The following is a 19623-nucleotide window of genomic DNA, read 5'->3' on the forward strand; positions in this document are numbered from 1 at the left end:
ATTTAAAAAAAATGATACTTTGTATTAAAAAAAAATTTCCATTAGAACTGGTGAAAATTTTAACAGTTCTTAAAAAAAGGAATTAAATTGAATTAAGTGTTACTTACTTTCTAAATATTAATTATAATATATAATAAATGTAAATTATAATATATAATAATTCTGATTGAATTTGAAGGAAAGATATTAAATATTATTATCAAATATATGTTAGAAAATAATTAAGTTTCTTTAATGTAGGATATAATTTCTGTAATATTTTTTTAAAAATTAGATGTTTTAATTTATTTTATTGTCATTGATTAATTTCAAGCTACTCTAAAATATAAATAGATTACATTTTCAATGTATCACATGATATGACTTTTCAGTTTCCTAAAATATGAAAAATTGATTTTGCATGTCTCTATCCTGATATCCTTATATCTCGGGTACCTTCGAGAATTGACCCCTCTGAAATCACATTCGAGAAAAGAATCTCGCGGAGAAAGAAATACGCCACGTCACATAGCTGATAAGAAATGCGTTTCTTCGTCAGCCTTGCTCAATGCACGTCTCCTCGGATAAGCGCAAGCCGCAAAGATTCGCGATGGTTCCTTCGCACTCGGCCGTCCTCGATTTTAAGCCGTCCCGCCGTGTTAACGTTATCGCTCTCAATTTGGAACGCCACGTCGTACCGCGGTTTGCCGTCGTCGCCTGTTCCTCACCGCGAAAGACGCTGCCCGCCCTCCTCCATCCCTTTTTTTCCCTCGTGGTGCGAGAGGCGAGCCAAACATCGCCAGGTATCGATCGGGAGCAGCTTCTTCAACTTCCGGTTGTCACGACGATGTGCCGTCGGTCGGGCAAGAGGGATGACAAGGAAGAAAAACGCGGCGGAAAGAAGACAGGGGCCGAAGCAAGAGTTGAAGAGCTAGGAGAGCGTAAATGTGGCTCGGACAAGAAGAAAAGAAACGATCGCGGCGACTTGGACGACCGAGGGCACGTTTTGCCAAACCCATCCCAAACCCGATCTCTGCCGCCCTCCGACGACCACATCCACCAACTTCTCACGTCCGTTCAACCTCTTTTAGCACTCGCAGCGACCACGCCACTTCCATTTCGAGGGGCCGTGCAAACGTGTTCTCGCCACGCCGCGCCGTTACAATGGTATATAAGTTTTGAAGTTTATATCGGTTTATGTTGGATTAAGGCTTTTCTCGGACTGTGACGTTGGTGGTCATTTTCGTTCGCCATTGTGTCGCGCGCTCGAGTACGTAATTTTCCGATGCGTAATTTTCCGTTTTGCGCGTTGTCGTAACTTCCAAACGCTAGTGTTCGTAGTAAAACATGCATATCGAGTTAATTACTTTAATACGGGGGAGCGAGTTTCATCAAATTTACCGGAAACCATTCTATAAATTTTTGTAAAACGTTTATCCAAACAAGTACTGACTTTTCATTTGTACAATAGAATAGTATGTTCCTCATATAGTCGATTCGAACGATTTAATGTTGATTTAAGTATTATGCATTGTTTTCAAAGATATTTACAAAGTATTTTAACGTTGTTATAAACTTTTTAAAATTTTAATTTTTAAATTTTTTATTTAAAATGTGTGTGCGTGTGTATAATAAATAAAAAATACATTTGAGTAATTTACAGCTTTGTGTTTGCTGATCGCGAATTTTTTCCTTTTTTACAAGGTCCGAATATTAATATAACAAAAAAAAATATTTTTTTAAAATTAAGGATAAATGAATTGGTTTTTTGCAAGTACTATATTGATTTACAATATTTTCGAAGATTGGGATTTTCCGTTTCGATAAAACTATTTTGTCACTCACTTTGGCGATGAGATAACAGCACACAATGTATTCGAAAAAAAAACAAGGTTTTTTTCTTCTTTACAATTTATGTATAAAGCCGCTCGATATCTAATAGAAAAAAAACGATAGCAAATTGAAATAAATATTGACTTGATCGTGACCTCCTGATTAAATTCAGTGTCAGATTCAACCAAATAAGTTCCCTCAGGATTCAAACTGACCTGTCACGTACTCTTTTTCTCTTTTCGTTTTCTCTTTTCGCTATCTCTTCTACGTTCACCAGCACTTTCTCGTTTCCTTCGTTTTCGAACTGAGAATCAGCTTTTCCGATGACACTCGACTCAATAATAAGAAACTAAGAATTGAAAAGACGAATCATATTACAGTTATCTATCAATACATTTTATTGAAAATTTACAAATCGCATATAAATAATCTTTGTTTGCATAACAGCTTCTATAGCAGATGTTTCGTTACCAAGTAATATTGTTGTTACACATGATATTATTAACATTTACAAATATTAAGTAACGTCTTATGTTTATAATATAATATATAATATATAAAAATATGATAATTATATATATAATAATTTTTGAATTTACCTTATCTGTGAGAGAAATACAATCCGTAATTATAAATTTAATTTAATTAATTATTTAATTTTATCTATTATATTTACATTCTGTCAACATATAAATCTTCAAACAATAAAAATTCTCAGAATTATAATTATGAAAGAGAATATATTATTTAAATTTTATCAGATCTAAAATTATATATTATAGGTATGTAATCGATTAATTAGGACACAATTAGTTACTGATTGCAATATTCATGAGATTTATACTAGAAAAGAATAAAATTCATATTGTCAACATTATACTTACAAAAAAGCAATACTATGCATCGTAATCTGATCAGGAAGACCCTTACGAGAATCGTAACACGTATTTTTCTCATTGTAGAAGTTTGGAAAATAATTCGTGCAAAACGAAAGCGTCATCTTGTCCTCCGATTCCATGCTGACTTTTTCCCTTTTTTCCTCCCCCAGGGTTAGAATGACGCACGACACTCTTTGATTTCTCGCCTGACACGTTCCACGTCCTTTCCACTTTCTCTGTCCCGTTCTCCTTTCCGCTATCTCGCTCGGCGATAACCAGCGTCGCCTTTCACATAATGACGAGCGAGTAAAACAATCATTAATCTGATCTGCCTCTCTCTTTCGCGTTTGTCCCTTTCGTTCGCTTTGCAGGCGCGTAGGGACGAACATTAATTATCGGGGAAAAGGTACGGTAAAAACGTTAAGCCCACGTGAGCCCACATCTCGCCGCGGCGAGCTCGAAAGTCCGGCGTGGAGTCGGGAAAAACCTACTTTTCCAACAGTCATTTGAAATCCTCTCTGCGTATACGTTCAGGTATCGGTTCGATCGATCGTAACGATAATCTCGAGTTATGTAACGCGCCCGTACATAGTAACCGAAGTAAATGCACATGCGGGAGCGTGCAATCATTCCGTCCCGATAGGCGTTCTATTAATTTTAATTCGCGAGCGAAATCCGCAGATACGCGCGGCGCCATCGTTACATTGGAATTCTCCGGACCGCCCGCTGTGAGAAAATATTTAATTCGTTTTACGTTCGCAACGGGATGCGGAGTGCAACGTATACAAGCGATATCGAATTCCAGTAGCGCGGCGGCGGCGGCTCCGTAGGAAGATCTATTTTTACACGCGAGGCGCGAGCGGAACCACGTTTTTCCTCGCATTCCCTATCCTCCCCCTCTCCCCTCTCTCCCACCACCCTCTCTCTCCTTTCCCCGTTTCCCGGTCCCCGATAGCGGCGCGGAGATGCATCGCGATCGGCGCTCGTTTTTTACAGATATCTTAGACTCGATAACGGAAAACCTTGTTACACTCTCAACGTCCGACCGTATATCTAGTCTCCATCTCTCCGCTCCACAACTCACAGACGTGACTCACCGGAGGAGGCTAACGACAATTCCCGTATTCTTCGCCCGCTCGACAATGCGTCCTTCGCAGTTATTCAAGTTTTTCTGATCGATTTTCGCCGGAATCGCACAAAAGCCGCGCCGTAAATTCCCCGTCGACGAGCGAAGAGCGCGATGGGTTTACGACAAGCCTCATTCTGAAAATTCGCTTCGCCGTGTACGTACAAATTAATTACGCCGCACGTGATTTTTGACGGATATGAAATGAGTAGTTTGCGAAATTTAGTCCCGCTTGTAACACATTACCATATTAAACGGCCATATGTCATACGTGAAATTCTATATATGTCATATAACATGAATTATTAAATAATTTTGCCTACAAATTTACGCAGCTGCCAACAATTAAATATTTTATTTCATGTTTTATACGTATGTACATTCGAGTGAAACGTGTACTTATTATTGTACCTTTGTATGAATTTGTCCTATACGTACATTTCATACAATTAACCTGTTTTATTATTGACATATTATAAGTGCATTACTTGCAACGCGGAAAATTATTTATTGCATGTACATTAGTTTACGAGAGAAAAATTAATTGAAGAAGAAATTGTCATAAATTTTGAAACTTAATATCTCTATGTAATCTAATTAATGTAATCATCGTATGGGATACATCATCAAATAAATGATCATCTATACAATCGGTATCTATACAATTAAATCGAGATTCAGTTTTCTTTTTTCCGTTTTCATGATTTTAAACATACGGTATATGACAGACGGCACAATAAAATCAGCCGATCTGCGATTCATGTAGCTCGAAATATTCGTGAAATTTTACCGGTCGCCGCACTTATTGGCGCGAATGTCGTCGCGTTGGACGCCGTCGATCGCAGGCTCTCATCTCGTAGCGGCGCGGCGCCGAAGGTGCTCGAGCTGAACGCTCAACTTTTAAATTATTACTCAGTTACCGGGGTTTTATTGCGCCAATAATAAAAGCGGCCCACCCGTCGGCCTTTCTGCCTTCCTCCCTCGCACCCCAACTTCCCTCCTCCCACTCAACGTGTAAGTGACGTTTTGTTATAGCTGCGAAATATGGTCGTTACTTATACTACGCTTCGCCCACATCGAACGATGTCTTTAATGTTCGCGCTGGGACACATAGGAGACTACTATGCAACATGGGATTTTGTTACACCGCGATCTTGTATTATAAAGGGCCGTTAACGTTTCAGCCTTCGCGCGTTCCCTCCCCTCTGCCTTCCCTTTCTCATCACTACGTCACTTTACACGGTGTAATGCCGTGAATAGGCGTTATGGGTTCTTTTATGCGAAACGGAGGAAAATGAAGGAACTATGACGCACGCTCGTGGAAGGGCGATTCTTATCGTTGCGCTCGGTTCATAGGTAGTAATTTTATGACAAGTTTTTACATAAGAACTACAGTGATTGGTGACTGAAATACTCCACGGCATGTAAGTTGTGATTAGCAAGCACAAGATGCTATTAAATACTATCACATCTCAAAGTAATATATCAAAAATTTAAGAATTTTACAGATAATATTATGTAATATTACGTGTAAATGTATTTGTAAAATTTGAGCATTTTTTATTGTTTAAAAATTATTTAATTTTTTATTTGGTTTTAATTCTTATGTAAAATAACATTTTATAACATTTATTTGCAAAATTGATGAGAAAATATTATTACGAATTGAATCAAATGTTTTATGTATCTATACTAATATAATTCTAATAAATATTTGTGTAAAAGTTTATTTGGATACACTTACTGGTTTATTTACTTAAAACTGTAACATAGGATTATTTTTGCATAAGTTATAAAGTAAATGAAATTTTTTATTGTTTTTTCTTGCAACTAATTTCAACATTTGAGTATTTATAATCAAAATTTTTTATTGTTGATAAGGAAAAGAAAAGAATAAATCTGAAAAACGAATCTAAGAAAAGCTTGCAATTTCGATCATTTTCAGCTGTTATTATAGAGCCAAGATATCCTTAAAGAGTGCCAGTTTTCTTTTACAAGGTTTTCGTGGATTAAAAATTTACCTTGTATTTAAAAAAAAGTATATATGTATAATAAACTTGGTTATAAATATACAATTTACAAATAGTAATGCGTAAAATAAACATGCTTGTATATATTATATTTTTATAATTGCTTTAATTTACTTTCCAGTAAGTACTTATTTATCGGAACAATTACATGATTTATAGCTCACAATGACAAAATTGATTGTTCTTTAAATGGAGGCACATATAAGAGTTTTATTAGGTTTTTAAGATTATATATTACAGTGGATATTTAAAATTATTAAAATGTATAATAAGCTTAATAATATTTAAAAAATTACAAAATAATTTTTACTGTTATTAATAAAATAAATTACAGAATTTTATATTATAACTACAATGAACAATTAGGTACAATAATTTATGTATAATTTCATAATTGTATTATATAATATATTGTAGTATAATATAATACATATTACGCTTCTCTTATTATTATTTATTTTAGAATAGAATTAAATATTATTATTAAAAAAATGATTGGAATTGCCAACATAAGTAGTGCCAAGACTATTCGAACAAACTTGCATGCTAAAACAAACACGAAGAAATTTATAATAATATTTAAATAGGAGAGAGTTGTGCACGCGTACATATAGATACATTATAAATTCTTAATGAAGTATTCCATATGCACTATTACCAATGAAATTATGTAACACGATAAAATTTATTTTATGACGGAACTGTAATTATTATAAATATTTTATTTCTATATAGCTATTTATGGTAACATACATAATGATATTTACATTAATATTTTTTACTTAGTAGTTTAAAATTAAATAAATTTTCCTTTAATTACATCAAAAAAACACAATAAATTAATTCTTTTTAAGAATTTTTTGTAGTATACTTCGATTTCTGTTTTTTTAATGTTCAAGCACAGATTGTCTTAAATCATGTTTTACTAATGTCTATAATATTAATTTTAACTTACATTTGTCTTCTCTAGTCCCCGTTATCAACGGTCTGCTATAAATTATGGTCGTTGGTTGATTTTGCTGTTCCGCTGATTCATATTGTGGATAAGACGATTGAATAGGTGTTCTACCTTGATAATAATTAGGTGGATATGTATTAGGCGTAAACGCTCCCGAAGATGACAGACCGACTACTACAGGTGGATATCTTTGATCGAATTGTGGATTGTATGGCGTTGATGTAGATGATCCAGTTGCCTCGTCGTATGAGGGTGGCGCGGCATTGTTTATTGTATAAATATTTGGTTTATTCTGAACGTTCATTGGATTATCACGCCGTAGCAATTGTTGGACAGTCTGAAAGAAAAAAAAAGATTGTACAAAATGTATAATTTTTTTAAAGAAAAAGAGAAATTTTTTGAAAAATAATGAATTAATAATTGTGCTCTGGAAAAAAAAGACGGTTAAGCAACCCATTTTGGGGCCCACGATTAGTAATCAAATTATTTGGATTACTTGATTAACCCAAATTTTACGTAACCTCGTATTTGGACTAGAAATACGTCATCAGAATAATGACGTCAGAGGAATAGTATTAGTTAAAAAACGTAAAGACTGATTTAAGCAAATGTAAATGTCGGTTATGAGAAGACATCTCGAGTCTTTCAAACACAGTTTTATCATCGCACATTGTAGTTGCAGTAAATGCACATTCTCTCAATTAGACAACGATGATGAGCGCATTCAGCAATCTCATTTAAGGAATACGTAAATAAAGATACCAACTATTACGCATAATTGTAAAATAGATATGTCAGTAATATGAAAACGGAAATTGATAATTTCGAAATAAGTATATGTTTAATCTGAAAGCATGATTACGGATCACAGATTTTGAATAGTTAAGTTGAAATCAGAATTGTAACTCCAACTTTTCCATAAGACACATTTTAAGTTAACAACCATAATTCAACTTTACTATCTTAATTTTTAAATTTTACATTCACAAATTTAAGTAATAGAAATAATGTAAATTTTAATTTATTTAATTAAGTTATGTATTATAAATATAGGTTAAAGTAATCACATTTTTTTTAATGATTAACTCAACCTTCCATCGACAACTAACATTTGTGAATACGTAATTAAGATTTAGAGTGACAATTGCTCTTGTCTATGACGTCATAATTCTTTCTTAAGCGATTTCTAATTAGCCCCGCGCAATTAAAAATTGCACTTAGCTATTCTATCTATTAAAAAAAATTTTAAGTTATTTTCTAAGTCAATTCTTTCAATTAGTTCTATGGATTTCCAGTTACACAAAAATAATTTTCAGGGCACTAATCAAAATGTTAAGTTGTTTCTATAAAAAACACGGTCAAAATTTTTCCCAGAGTGATCGGCATCTTTTATTATTATTATATTCTTATTCCATTCGTATTTTTATCAACTACAAAATTTATCTCTGAAAGACGTACAATTTCTTTCTCATAATTATTTTTATTCAAGACAATGGAATACTTAAAGGAATAATTGCGATAAAGGAATATCCGAAATAGTCTACGTAATGATATATCTTATCATGTTATTATATATATTTTAATGAATTCGATTCTGTATACGTATGTCTCATATACAACCATGATACCAAATTCACGTTATACTCTTATCTTTATGGATTCGCAGAAAACAATTTTTATCTTCCTATTCATCACCAGCGGAAGCAATTTTTATAATAAATTATACGTTTTGTGCCTATGATATGATACGCTAATGGCATCACTGGTGTAAAAATTTTCCATCAATAAGTGATACAAAAATGATTAATTTATTGAGCTGTCTCATATATAATATAACATATATAAATCTATATTTTTATATGATAGCATTTCTCTTTGTTAAAAAAAATACATATTAAGAGTAACATATTCTTCCAAAAGTAATCTGCACATGATTTCTTTAACAACGCAAGTTTTATTTAATAAAATATATTTATATATTGGAGCTTAAATAATTCTTGATTATATCTTATAATTAGTAATGTAGAAGTAATTACTAAGTAATTAATACAATCATATTGTCTTAGAATTTTCTGTAGTAATTACGATTTAATAAAAACGTCTTAAACTGTGTACCTCTTTTTTTATATACTTATTATTTGCTTTTCTTATTTTAATTATTTTATCTAATTAATATTTATTTACTCAAGATTTTAGTTTTTATCACGATATTGATTTTTTTATATTAACTCGACATATCTCATATATATATATATATATATATATATATATATATATATATATACTTTATGAGAAAAAATAACGCATAGAAACCTAGACTTTTTAAAATTATCTACCTTATTTCCTAGTATAAAAACATTCTCGGATAAAATCAATTTAAGAAAGTGAAAATAAAGACTTTGTTCTTTAAAATAACTTTAAAAAAATTGTACTTTTTTTTCTCTCTAATTGTAACAGTTTAAAAATCGAAAAATTCTAAATATAATTTGCGCACACGATTTGTGAGCAAAACTTTTTTTGTTAAAGAATGATATCGTGATAAATTACTGATTGTGAGAATAAGGAAATTTTTACACTAATACCTGATGTATCTGCGTATTGTTGACTTCTTTGTAATGATGATAACGTCAGTGATGTTATCTAGTGTAGTAATTGTAACCTGCAAGCAGATATATAAGTTGTGTATTGTAAAAAAGTTATGATTTCACAGTTTAAACAGTGAAGTAATAATTTTTTAACTGACATTTAATTCTGACTCGTCGGAATAAAAGTCAAGTAGTTAATTTAGCTATAGCAAAGCGATTACATATCAACGTTATAAGATAACACGACATAAAGCCATTATCAGTCAAAAATATTTTTTTGCGCAATATTAAATATGATTTCAAAAATCATATTAATAATTAAAATCTTACATATTGATGCTCACAAATAGTACGTTAATGTTATTCTAAGTAAATTTTTGAAATTATATACAGTTTATTATTGCGATTCATATTTTATGCACATAATTTACTGCATATATTTCAATACTTGATTGGACGCGTATCTATTAAAAATATAATGATTTATAACACTTGCTGTGAATAATATATCTACAGATTGAGATTGAGATTATTTACATAAAGTGTAAACATCGTAGTTTTCCGTGTATATTAAGGCAAATACATTGGTATAAGTATCACAATAAAATATTTTATTTTACAATTAGATCTAGATTAATCAGAATAAAAAGTTTCTTAAAAAATTAAAGTTTGAAACAAAAAATCTCACTTAATCGTTGGCACGTGGTCTTATTGAACTGTCTCTGAATTATTACTGTCAGTTACTGCATGTGTTATCTCGTGAACACTTAGATATGACCGGAGAATCACATTTACCAATATTGACGTTATCAGTTCTAGATATTGAATTTCCCACTCCTAAAAAAAAAAAACAGAGGAGCGGGAAGTTTAAATACGTAGCAGTTAACACAATCGCGGATTAAGAAACGTACAAAAAGTTGCGATTAATTCTTAAAGTTTAATATAAAATTTTCATTTTTTCAATTTATTACATATTATGGTCTATAAAAGAAATTGAGCAAGATTGAACTTGTAAGCCAAATTATATACTATTTGAATTATATGAAAATTATTACTGGATCAGAAGATTGTAGCTAAGCAAATTCTATGTGTTGTTATTTAAAAAGGCTTTATGCTTTTTTTCTTTTGTTATATATATATTTTTATGTTAGTACCTTTTTGGATAGACCTTTTTTCTTGACAACAAGAATGTTTTTGTTGAAAACATGCTTGTGCAATTTTAATATTTTAAAAGAAATATAAAATATAGGCGTGTACATATACTATATTGTGTGTATTCTATTGAAAAAGGAATTTAATTTTTCATAGTTAGACCGCGTTTTCTTTGATGTTTACTGATTAAAAAACATATAATTAACAGCAAAATGATTTATTCATTGATTAATGATACAAAAAAATAAGATAAAGAAAAACTTACTGAAACAATTATTAATATAAAATTTTTACATTCTGTATTACATAGCGCGGTTTGCCTTGCTGTCTCTATAGAAGCAACGTATTTCCATCAAATCGCTATCTGATCGAGTCATACTCTCGCGTGAAGCATCGCAATGTCAATATCAGAGGAAAAAAAGTCTCACGAGCGATGTGTGTCGCGTTCGTATTTTATCGAGTGTCGACTTTCGGCTCTGAAGCCCTCGATACGCGATAGATGCTGCGACGATGCACGAGAGAACGGTGTTTATGGATTAGTTCGAAGAGCCAAGTGATCCCAGTGATTCTCAATCGGTGCGGCAATAACGCGAGTACATTCTGTTGCCAAAAAGTTTGTCTCATACGGGGCATGTTGCTTGAGGGGATTGAGGAAAAGTTGAGGAAAGGAGGGAGAGTAGATCGCGAAAGGGGAAAAATGGGTCGGCGCCAGAATTTAATCAATGATTTTGGCGCCAACCGGGTGTCTGTTAAAAAAAAAAAAAAAAAAAAATACATGAGCCGTTCATGTAACGAAAATTCGGATCGTCATTCGCTTCGCGAGTAGCGCCTTCATCGCGGATGCACCCTTCTTCCCTCTCCCTACTTCTTACTGATGCATGCGACCTCCCTGCTGCATCTCGTCTCCTGCCCGTCGTCGTTCCGGTCGCATGTCGTTTTATCGTATACCCCTTTTCGCTTTTTGTTTCTTTCTTTCGAACGGCGCCGCCGCTTCGCAAGTCACCCTGGCGCCGAATGTGACACTCGTCACTCACTCGTCAATGTTGAAAAGCACGACGGAAAAAAGTTGCATGTGTGGCTTCGTGTCATCGACCGAATCAAGCTTCCATCTATGTGTGTAAAAGAGGCTGCACGTATATGTGTACACTTGATTTGTTTCTCGAATTGACGCCAAACATAAGGACTGTATTGTTTATAGATAATTTTGATTAACATATAAATTTGGACTAATCACTGATGTGACTAGCGTATCGAATTTAAAACATTTTGTGCAAGTATATATTTAGAATTACCTTTATACATTTTTCAAAGTATTTTTATAATAATAAATCAAGTTAATGTCTTGTTATAATATATAACAATTTTATTGTCAATAAACATAGATGATAGATAATTAATTATGTTGGTTAAAATAATTGAAAAACGTATGAAGAAATGTGATAATAGCAAGAAATTATTGCGAGCCCTAATTCTTTTTATGTGTACTATTAAATCCTGCATCGTAGTATGACGTAACGTATCATTACGTCAAACATTATATATATTTTCTCAGAATACAATTAGCTGTAGTAATTGAATACGGAGTGCTGCTTAGTTGACAGTTGTAGATTTAAAAAAATATAACTATTCATTAGTCTTCTTTATGCACATATATGACTGAATGTTTTTATATATATTATCTGTAGACTACGTGAAATGTTTTCTTTCCACATATTTAATTATACGTTTTGATAAAAAAGATAATAAAAAAGGCACGCTTTGAACAACACGTGGCAAAAAAAATTTGCAAATGCATATAAGTAAAATTTAACATGTAAAATACCAAATTAGTGAAATATAATATGCAGATGAGCTGTTATCTAAATTGTAGAGTAGTGTTAAAATTGAATGAAAATGATAGATGTAAATAAGGAAATTAATAAAGTATGTCTACTTAATTTTTTATCTTTTTTTAACTTAGCATAAGAAAAAAAATAATTACACATGTCGTGATTAGAAAAAAAAATTAATTTTAAAAATTAATGTAAAAATTCTACAAGTTATACATTTACTGATGAAACATAAATTTGTTTTGTTGATGCATGTAATTTTTTTATTATAAATATTAATTGTAGCAAATTAATGTATTTATTATAAAATATTACTTATATTATTAATATTCTGTCTTCCGCATTAATATTATTAAATATTTATAAAACAGATATTCAAACGAATATTTTTTTTACTTCTTTTACTTTAATATTTTTATTTATCTTATAAATTAAAATATTGAGTCCTATCTATATATATTTTCTTTGAAATAACACGTACTGTTCTAAATAATGACATTATGACATATATTATTATTAATAAAATTGTGTATTAATCAATGTAAAATAAAACGCATTTGGTGGTAATTATTTACTTGATTTACTTTATATGGGAAACATGTAACTCCTGCAACACAGTAATATACGATCTTAAAATGTCAGGAAGGTCGTGCTTTCGCGAGACTTCGGCGACTAACGTGTAGCGCCGGAAAATGTACTCAGACAGGCTGTCGAACGTTAAGGCACTGAATTCACGCCACATAATTTCCGGGTGTGACGGTGGTTTCTGTCAGCGAGGAAGCAAAATGGCAATGTGACATCCGTGGTAATTCGCTACAGCTATATCATTATGTATAAACGTCATCGTAAACAGTGATATAGGAATTATCCGAGAAAAAAAGAGAATTAAACAAATAGACACTTGTTCATGGCAACAAGATTATTATTGATATAAATAGTTTTAATTAGAGTTGAGTCATGGAACGCAGTTAAAGTTCGTGAGATTGAGAACATTATGCATGACGTGCAGAGACGTGCATTGAGGATATGCGAAAAGAACATTCATTTATCGATTGTCTTCCTTTCAGTTTCTTATACACTTTATATATGAAATATATATGTCATTTAATATGATTTTTTAATATAAATACGATTTTTTAATATAAATTTGTAGATTAAATGATATTTTTAAAGAAGTTACTTAAATAAAAAAAAAATATTTTTTTATTTAAGGAGAAGAAATATTTTTGTTTTGTTTTTAAATATAAAACTGTATAAAATTATATATAAACTTACTTTAACTTACTTAAATTTACTTAATATAATTTTTTTATTAAAAGAGTTACAGTACACTGATCTTATGCATCATACATATGCATATGCTGACGTACATCTTACGTATATTTGTTCAACATTATAGATTCATGCATTATTAGAATGAGAGAGACAGAAAAATGCATTCTTTACATATTTATGTCTGCTATGTAAGTCATTAATATTAAATAGAACCTCAACAATTACAGATAAATTGTCGATGTTTGTAATAGTGGAATATTCCAGTCTAGAAGAAATAAATGTTGATTAATTATTTTTGTTTTCTAATCTAGTGTACCTGATACTAAAACAGATCACGCATCTTAAAATGCTGTTAATTTACGATTTGCTATAAATTGCAATCATAATACAGGATGCTTACGATTGTATTAATTTAATTTCGCGGATGTTATACATTTCTGCTTATAATCATTGCAACATATACATATACGTAATCTATTATAATAAAACTTATCCACATAAAACAGAATTATAGCAACAAATTTTTCTTTTGTTCTTCTTTACGAAAACAATGAGATCACGCTTCAATAGTTCAAAGTCATTTGTTTAATCCACGCGTTGTGTTATTTAAATCATAATTGTGAAACATGTTTTCCTATTCGTGTACTGCTAAACACATGCAAATCACGATGTTCGTAGATGCGCAAATTCCACTAAGCTCTTTCCGCATTTATTATTTCGCGTGATGTTTGCACGCGGAACATCGTCAAGTTTTCTAACTTGGAAATTTCTACTCGTTGTTACACGTGGTTGAAAGAAAGAGAGAGAGAGAGAGAGAGAGAGAGAGAGAGAGAGAGAGAGGAAGAGAGCAAAGATGCAAAAGTGTAAACAACGCAAATAGACATCGTGAAAAGTGTCACGAGAGATTTCAGATTCTTCAGTTATCACATATATACATGGAACATGCAAAGCAATTTATTCCTTAAAGGGTTTTCACGTGCAAATTGACAGAAAATTTCAAAGATGAAGATTATCAATATAAGCAATGAAATGCATTGCTGAGTGTGATACATTTTGTTTTAATTGAACTCAAGACAAAAATAGGATTGTACAAAATAGAATGAAAAAGCGAAAAAAATGTCTTTTACAATATATACACAATTATTAATGCAATTTTAATTTTTATAATAAAAAAAATATAACTAATATAGATGTTTTACAAATGTATAATGATACGTATATATTGGAAATGTACGAAATATGTAAAAAGCAGTGAGATCCCTAAAGAATATTTTTAAGAAAGACAAAATATATACACTAAGTACATATGTGTGTATACATTGTAAATAAAAAAAAATTAACTGCTTAGACATAGATTTGATATTAATCTAATTATTCAAATAATATTTAGACAAACTTAACTTTAAAAATGACACTTCTAAAGATACTACATTTAATTAATGAAATTTTGTTATCTTTCTTACTTATTTTTCGTGACTTTAATACATTTTTGGCTTGATTTGAGAAACAATAGATAAATATAAAAAGTTAAAGAAATTTTAAAGTCATCTGTTTTACTGACATTTTTTAAGTAAACTAATTTTTGAATTGGGTTTATAGAAATGTAAAAGTCTCTTTTACATAATTAAAATACGCACAAAATTTAGAGAAAAACAGTCGAGTTTATATCAGAAACAAAAAATTTTAATTTTGTTACGTAGAACTGTCACTTGATGACAATATTTGTTTAATATACAAAATTTACGATATATATCTACAAAATGAAATCGTATTTTTCTAAGGATAACATATAAGAACCATATCATGCAATTTAAATTAAAATTAAAAGCCTAGAAAAAAGTTAATTTAACTTTATATAATTGTAAATCCAGATACAGAATGATAAAATGAGCAGTCTGAAAAAGAAATGTCTATATATTCTCGGTATATAGTCTAATTTATAGACTGATATTAATACTTGTATTTAAATTCTAAAATAGGATTTCCAAATCTTAAAAGAAATATATAACTCTTGATGTGCACGAATAACTACATTATCGACCTCAATTAAGTTTGACGGGCACATTAGCATTTATTTAGTACAATTAAATTACAATTTATACCGAAACGTTTTTATTATACTTAATCATTTTCTGCCGTGCTTTAAAAATTAACAAATTAGGAAATTGTCAAATTCTGTTAATGACATAATCTTAATCTCACCATGTTGAATGGAATAAATTGTATTACAATAAATCAATTAGATTAAACTTTCCCAATCGGTCCATGTATATAAAATTATCAGTAGCATACAAAATTAAATTTGAACGCATTGTAGAAAATATGAATACAATATGTAGGTTAACGGTCGCACACAATACTTGCACATAAAATATTTAATTAAATAAGCTAGTATTAAACGCATTATGCCAATCAGTTTCAAGAATGTGATGTCAAAAAGATGAATGCATTCCTAGATTTTTCGTTCAAAAGTAAAAAAAGTAAAGTCAACTTGTAAAACCAGTAATATTCTGAATGATAACTGAGCTTGATCCGTTATTTGAATGCCGATAACAATTAATTCCATTCTGTTATTCTTTGATATTAATCATTTCAGAAATTAATCTTTTATTATAGGTTAATTCCTTGTCAAGAACTTTGATCTTTTTCCTGTCAAATGAATGATTTATGTCAATAATATGTTCGATAACCATTGAACGTGTCGAGGATTCTAATTTTATATTGTCCATATGTACTTTAATCCTAGTTTTTAATCGTCTTTTTGTTTGCCTTACATAAGATGCAGTGCAATCTTTACAATGAATCTTGTAAACCACTTTATTTCTCAAATTAAATTCTGTTTTATCCTTATGAACCTTTACAATATTTAATTTGTTAATGCATCTGAATCTGGCTGTGAATACAGATTTGTCAATTAATGACGAAGATATCTCTGATTGCAAAATGTTTCTAATATAAAATAGTATTTTTTCGTGATTTGGTCGAATTCAGTATCAGGTCCTGCAGAAAAAAAAAGTTGTTAATTAATAATTGTAAACTTAATTTTATTGTTTATTTCATTAAAAATCAGTTCAAGATAACAATTTTCACGTAAAATATTTATGTAAAATATTTATGTAAAATTTAAGATTTTTTTGCTGATAACTAGAATGGACCAATAAAATTGCTTTGTCAATCAGGCTATATCGTTTCAATTTTATGACATAACGGGCGATGTGAGTAAAAAGAAAGATATCTCCTTGGAAAGCTTTGTTTGTGAAACCCATCTATATAAATTGTATTGTCTACTATATTCAGCAGAAGATTTAAAAAACTCAGGCAACAATTATTTTTAAGCTCAATAATAAATTGCAAAAATTTGTGGAAGCTATTGAAAATTTTTAGAATTTCTATAACTTTATTAGAAGTTTTCGTCATTATAAGGTTATCTACAAAACAGTAATTAAAGGATAATTCTAAATTAATTGCATTCAACGCTTTTTTGTAACTCATTTGTATGACTATATTTTACTAGTTCTATATTGTTTATAAAATGGACTTAATATAATAAAATAATATATAAAAAGCGTTTCAATGTATTTCTTAAAAAGTTTTTTTTTAGATTAATTACTTTTTTATATTTGGAAAGATTTTAATATAAACGCAATATAAAACGCTGATATATAGTAAAAACGCTAATATAAAGACGCAATGTCGCATATAATTAATCGGAGAAATCATGAATTCTTACTGCTAATTGCTGATTCAATTTAAATGACAAAAGATATACAATAATTATGCCTCGAGATCAATTTATGCTCATTGTTTTCTTTTCAATACGTCATATGCAAGGAATTACTTCTACAACCGGTGAAAGGTATTACGCTCAATTCCCGCCATCACTTCACTTACATACTTACATAAAATGTTTCACTTATATAAAATGTTTGCAGTTGTGTGTTATGTGCGTGTCCCAATCAAGGTCGCATACAAATATCGTACACGCGTACACACGCATCTTTTCATGAGTATAAGTATATATTTCTTTAGGTACATCAAAAAACGATAAAAAGACTGACGTAATGGTCGCAAAATTTGCTGACAGGCCAGTTATGTTAATAGGTTATTAAATAAAAGACTTTCTCTCCCTCTTTCTCTTTTTCTTTTAAATTAATCAAAAAATTTTTATTATGTAAAAGTCATTTTTATTATGTAAAAGCTAAAATTTATATAAAAGTTGTATACTCCAAAGATATTTAAAAAACATATATAGATAAATTATTAAAAGAAAGGTATATAGGGTCACTGCACCAGTTAATGAACAAATAAGAAATTTACGATTTATATTATAAATTATAGTGCGTCAATAAACAAAAAATAATAATACATTATTCTATACTAATAGCTGTATATTTATTCTTTTAAAATGTTACATAATATTTTGAAGAAAATAAGAAAATAAATAAGTTTTATTTAAAAAAGTGAGGAAACGCCAAAAACACTAGTAAATGACCGGTGCATATTTCTTTTTTTTACGTAATATAATGACATTTTTAAATAAGAAATTATATTTTAATCAAATGTTTATAAAAAATATATTTCAAAATATCAATTAATTTACAATTTATTATTCTACACTGTTATTATTTTGATATTTTTCTTAGGTAGTCATTTACTGGTGACCGTTCAGCGACTGGTGCAGTGACCCTATTCTCAGTAAAAAAGTAAAATCTATTACATATACATTTTGTTCTTATATAAATTTCAATTAATGTATAATTCTAGTAACCTGATAAAAATTTATATATTATCATTTACGTAATAGATACTATATACTTTATTTTAAAAATTAGCTGTTATATAAATTCATGAACAATAAAACTGAAGAATAAAATTTATAAATATTTATTATATTATTTATTAAAAGTTTCTCAAGGAATTTATCAAAAATTATGTCGTTGAAATATTAAGATTGTATCAAGATTAAGACTGAGAAGTATTTTTTGTTCTTTACCTACTTAAGATTTTTTTCTTCCTCCTCGCGTGTACTTTATACTCGTGCCACGTTTCTTTCTACGTGTCGGCCTCTTATACTATTTTCAGTCTCAATATTTTTCGGATAAAATGCGCATGCCGGTGGCGTCGGCGTTTCCTGACGTTATCCAAGAACAAATGGACTTTTAAATTGCAGCGGTGTATCCCACCTGTAGTCGCAATAGCACCGATAACGAATGCAGCGGTGCGCCTGTGCCGGCACGCGACAAATTCATGCCATTATATCTTCGTGTTTACTTCGACGCGCGCATCGTGCGTGCCTTGCGCTTTGTTCTCGCAGTAATTACGACACCGCGGCGCTCAATTTACGTCAGAAGTTACCCGCAGTATAACAGATACGTTCCCACAAGATAATCGCCACGATCGATCCTCTAGTATCCGTGAATTTTTGATGTAATCAAACAACGGCTTGTAGACACGACTGTAAAGAATAAATTCAGAGAATTAATTTTATGCTTTATATTATTATTATACTTGCCATTAATACTTTTTACGCAATATATCATTTTATGTAATTTGTTATATATTATTGAATTGAAATGTTTAAAAAATTAAAAATGTGTTTAGAAATAAATTCTTAAAATTTAAAGAAAAAATATTCTAAAGGACAAAGTATCGAATAATATTGCAAGAAAATATTACAAATTTGTAATACTTTTTTTGCTATTTTATTGCTACTGTTAAAAGTGATAATTTTATTTTCGAATCTAAGATAATTAATAATTTTTTTTCTAAACAAGTTTTATAATGTATTTTACTTTTCATGTATTTAAGAAAAAAATATGCTGAATAAGATTTAATTAAAAAAAAATGCCCCCGAATTTTCCGTACAAATTTTAACAATATATTCTATGGACTGAAATAATAAAGAAGTGTTATATACAAATATAGGTTTTAAAATATTTTATTAAAAAGTTATATATAAAAAGCAATATATAAAATCT

At 30.1% G+C, this 19623-nt stretch overlaps 2 protein-coding genes across 3 annotated transcripts in view; one reads left to right on the forward strand and one right to left on the reverse strand.

Annotated features, from left to right (window-relative positions):
• Positions 1-19623, forward strand: part of LOC105840746 — a 171261-nt gene that overhangs the window by 143361 nt on the left and 8277 nt on the right. The window lies entirely within an intron of this gene.
• LOC105831265 lies at positions 6274-10206 on the reverse strand. Of its 2 annotated transcripts, none has more exons than XM_012671267.3 (4): positions 10078-10206; positions 9387-9463; positions 6802-7141; positions 6274-6392 (listed from the first exon to the last, which is right to left on the reverse strand). In XM_012671267.3, exons 3-4 carry the CDS (start codon positions 7106-7108, stop codon positions 6301-6303), a joined length of 399 nt encoding a protein of 132 aa, XP_012526721.1. In that variant the 5' UTR covers positions 7109-7141; positions 9387-9463; positions 10078-10206; the 3' UTR covers positions 6274-6300. The 2 variants fall into 2 exon arrangements, with proteins under 2 accessions (XP_012526721.1, XP_028050333.1); XM_028194532.2 differs by lacking the exon at positions 10078-10206 and adding an exon at positions 9927-10007.

The sequence above is a fragment of the Monomorium pharaonis genome, chromosome 2 (genome assembly GCF_013373865.1).
Source record: "Monomorium pharaonis isolate MP-MQ-018 chromosome 2, ASM1337386v2, whole genome shotgun sequence".
NCBI lineage: Eukaryota > Metazoa > Arthropoda > Insecta > Hymenoptera > Formicidae > Monomorium > Monomorium pharaonis.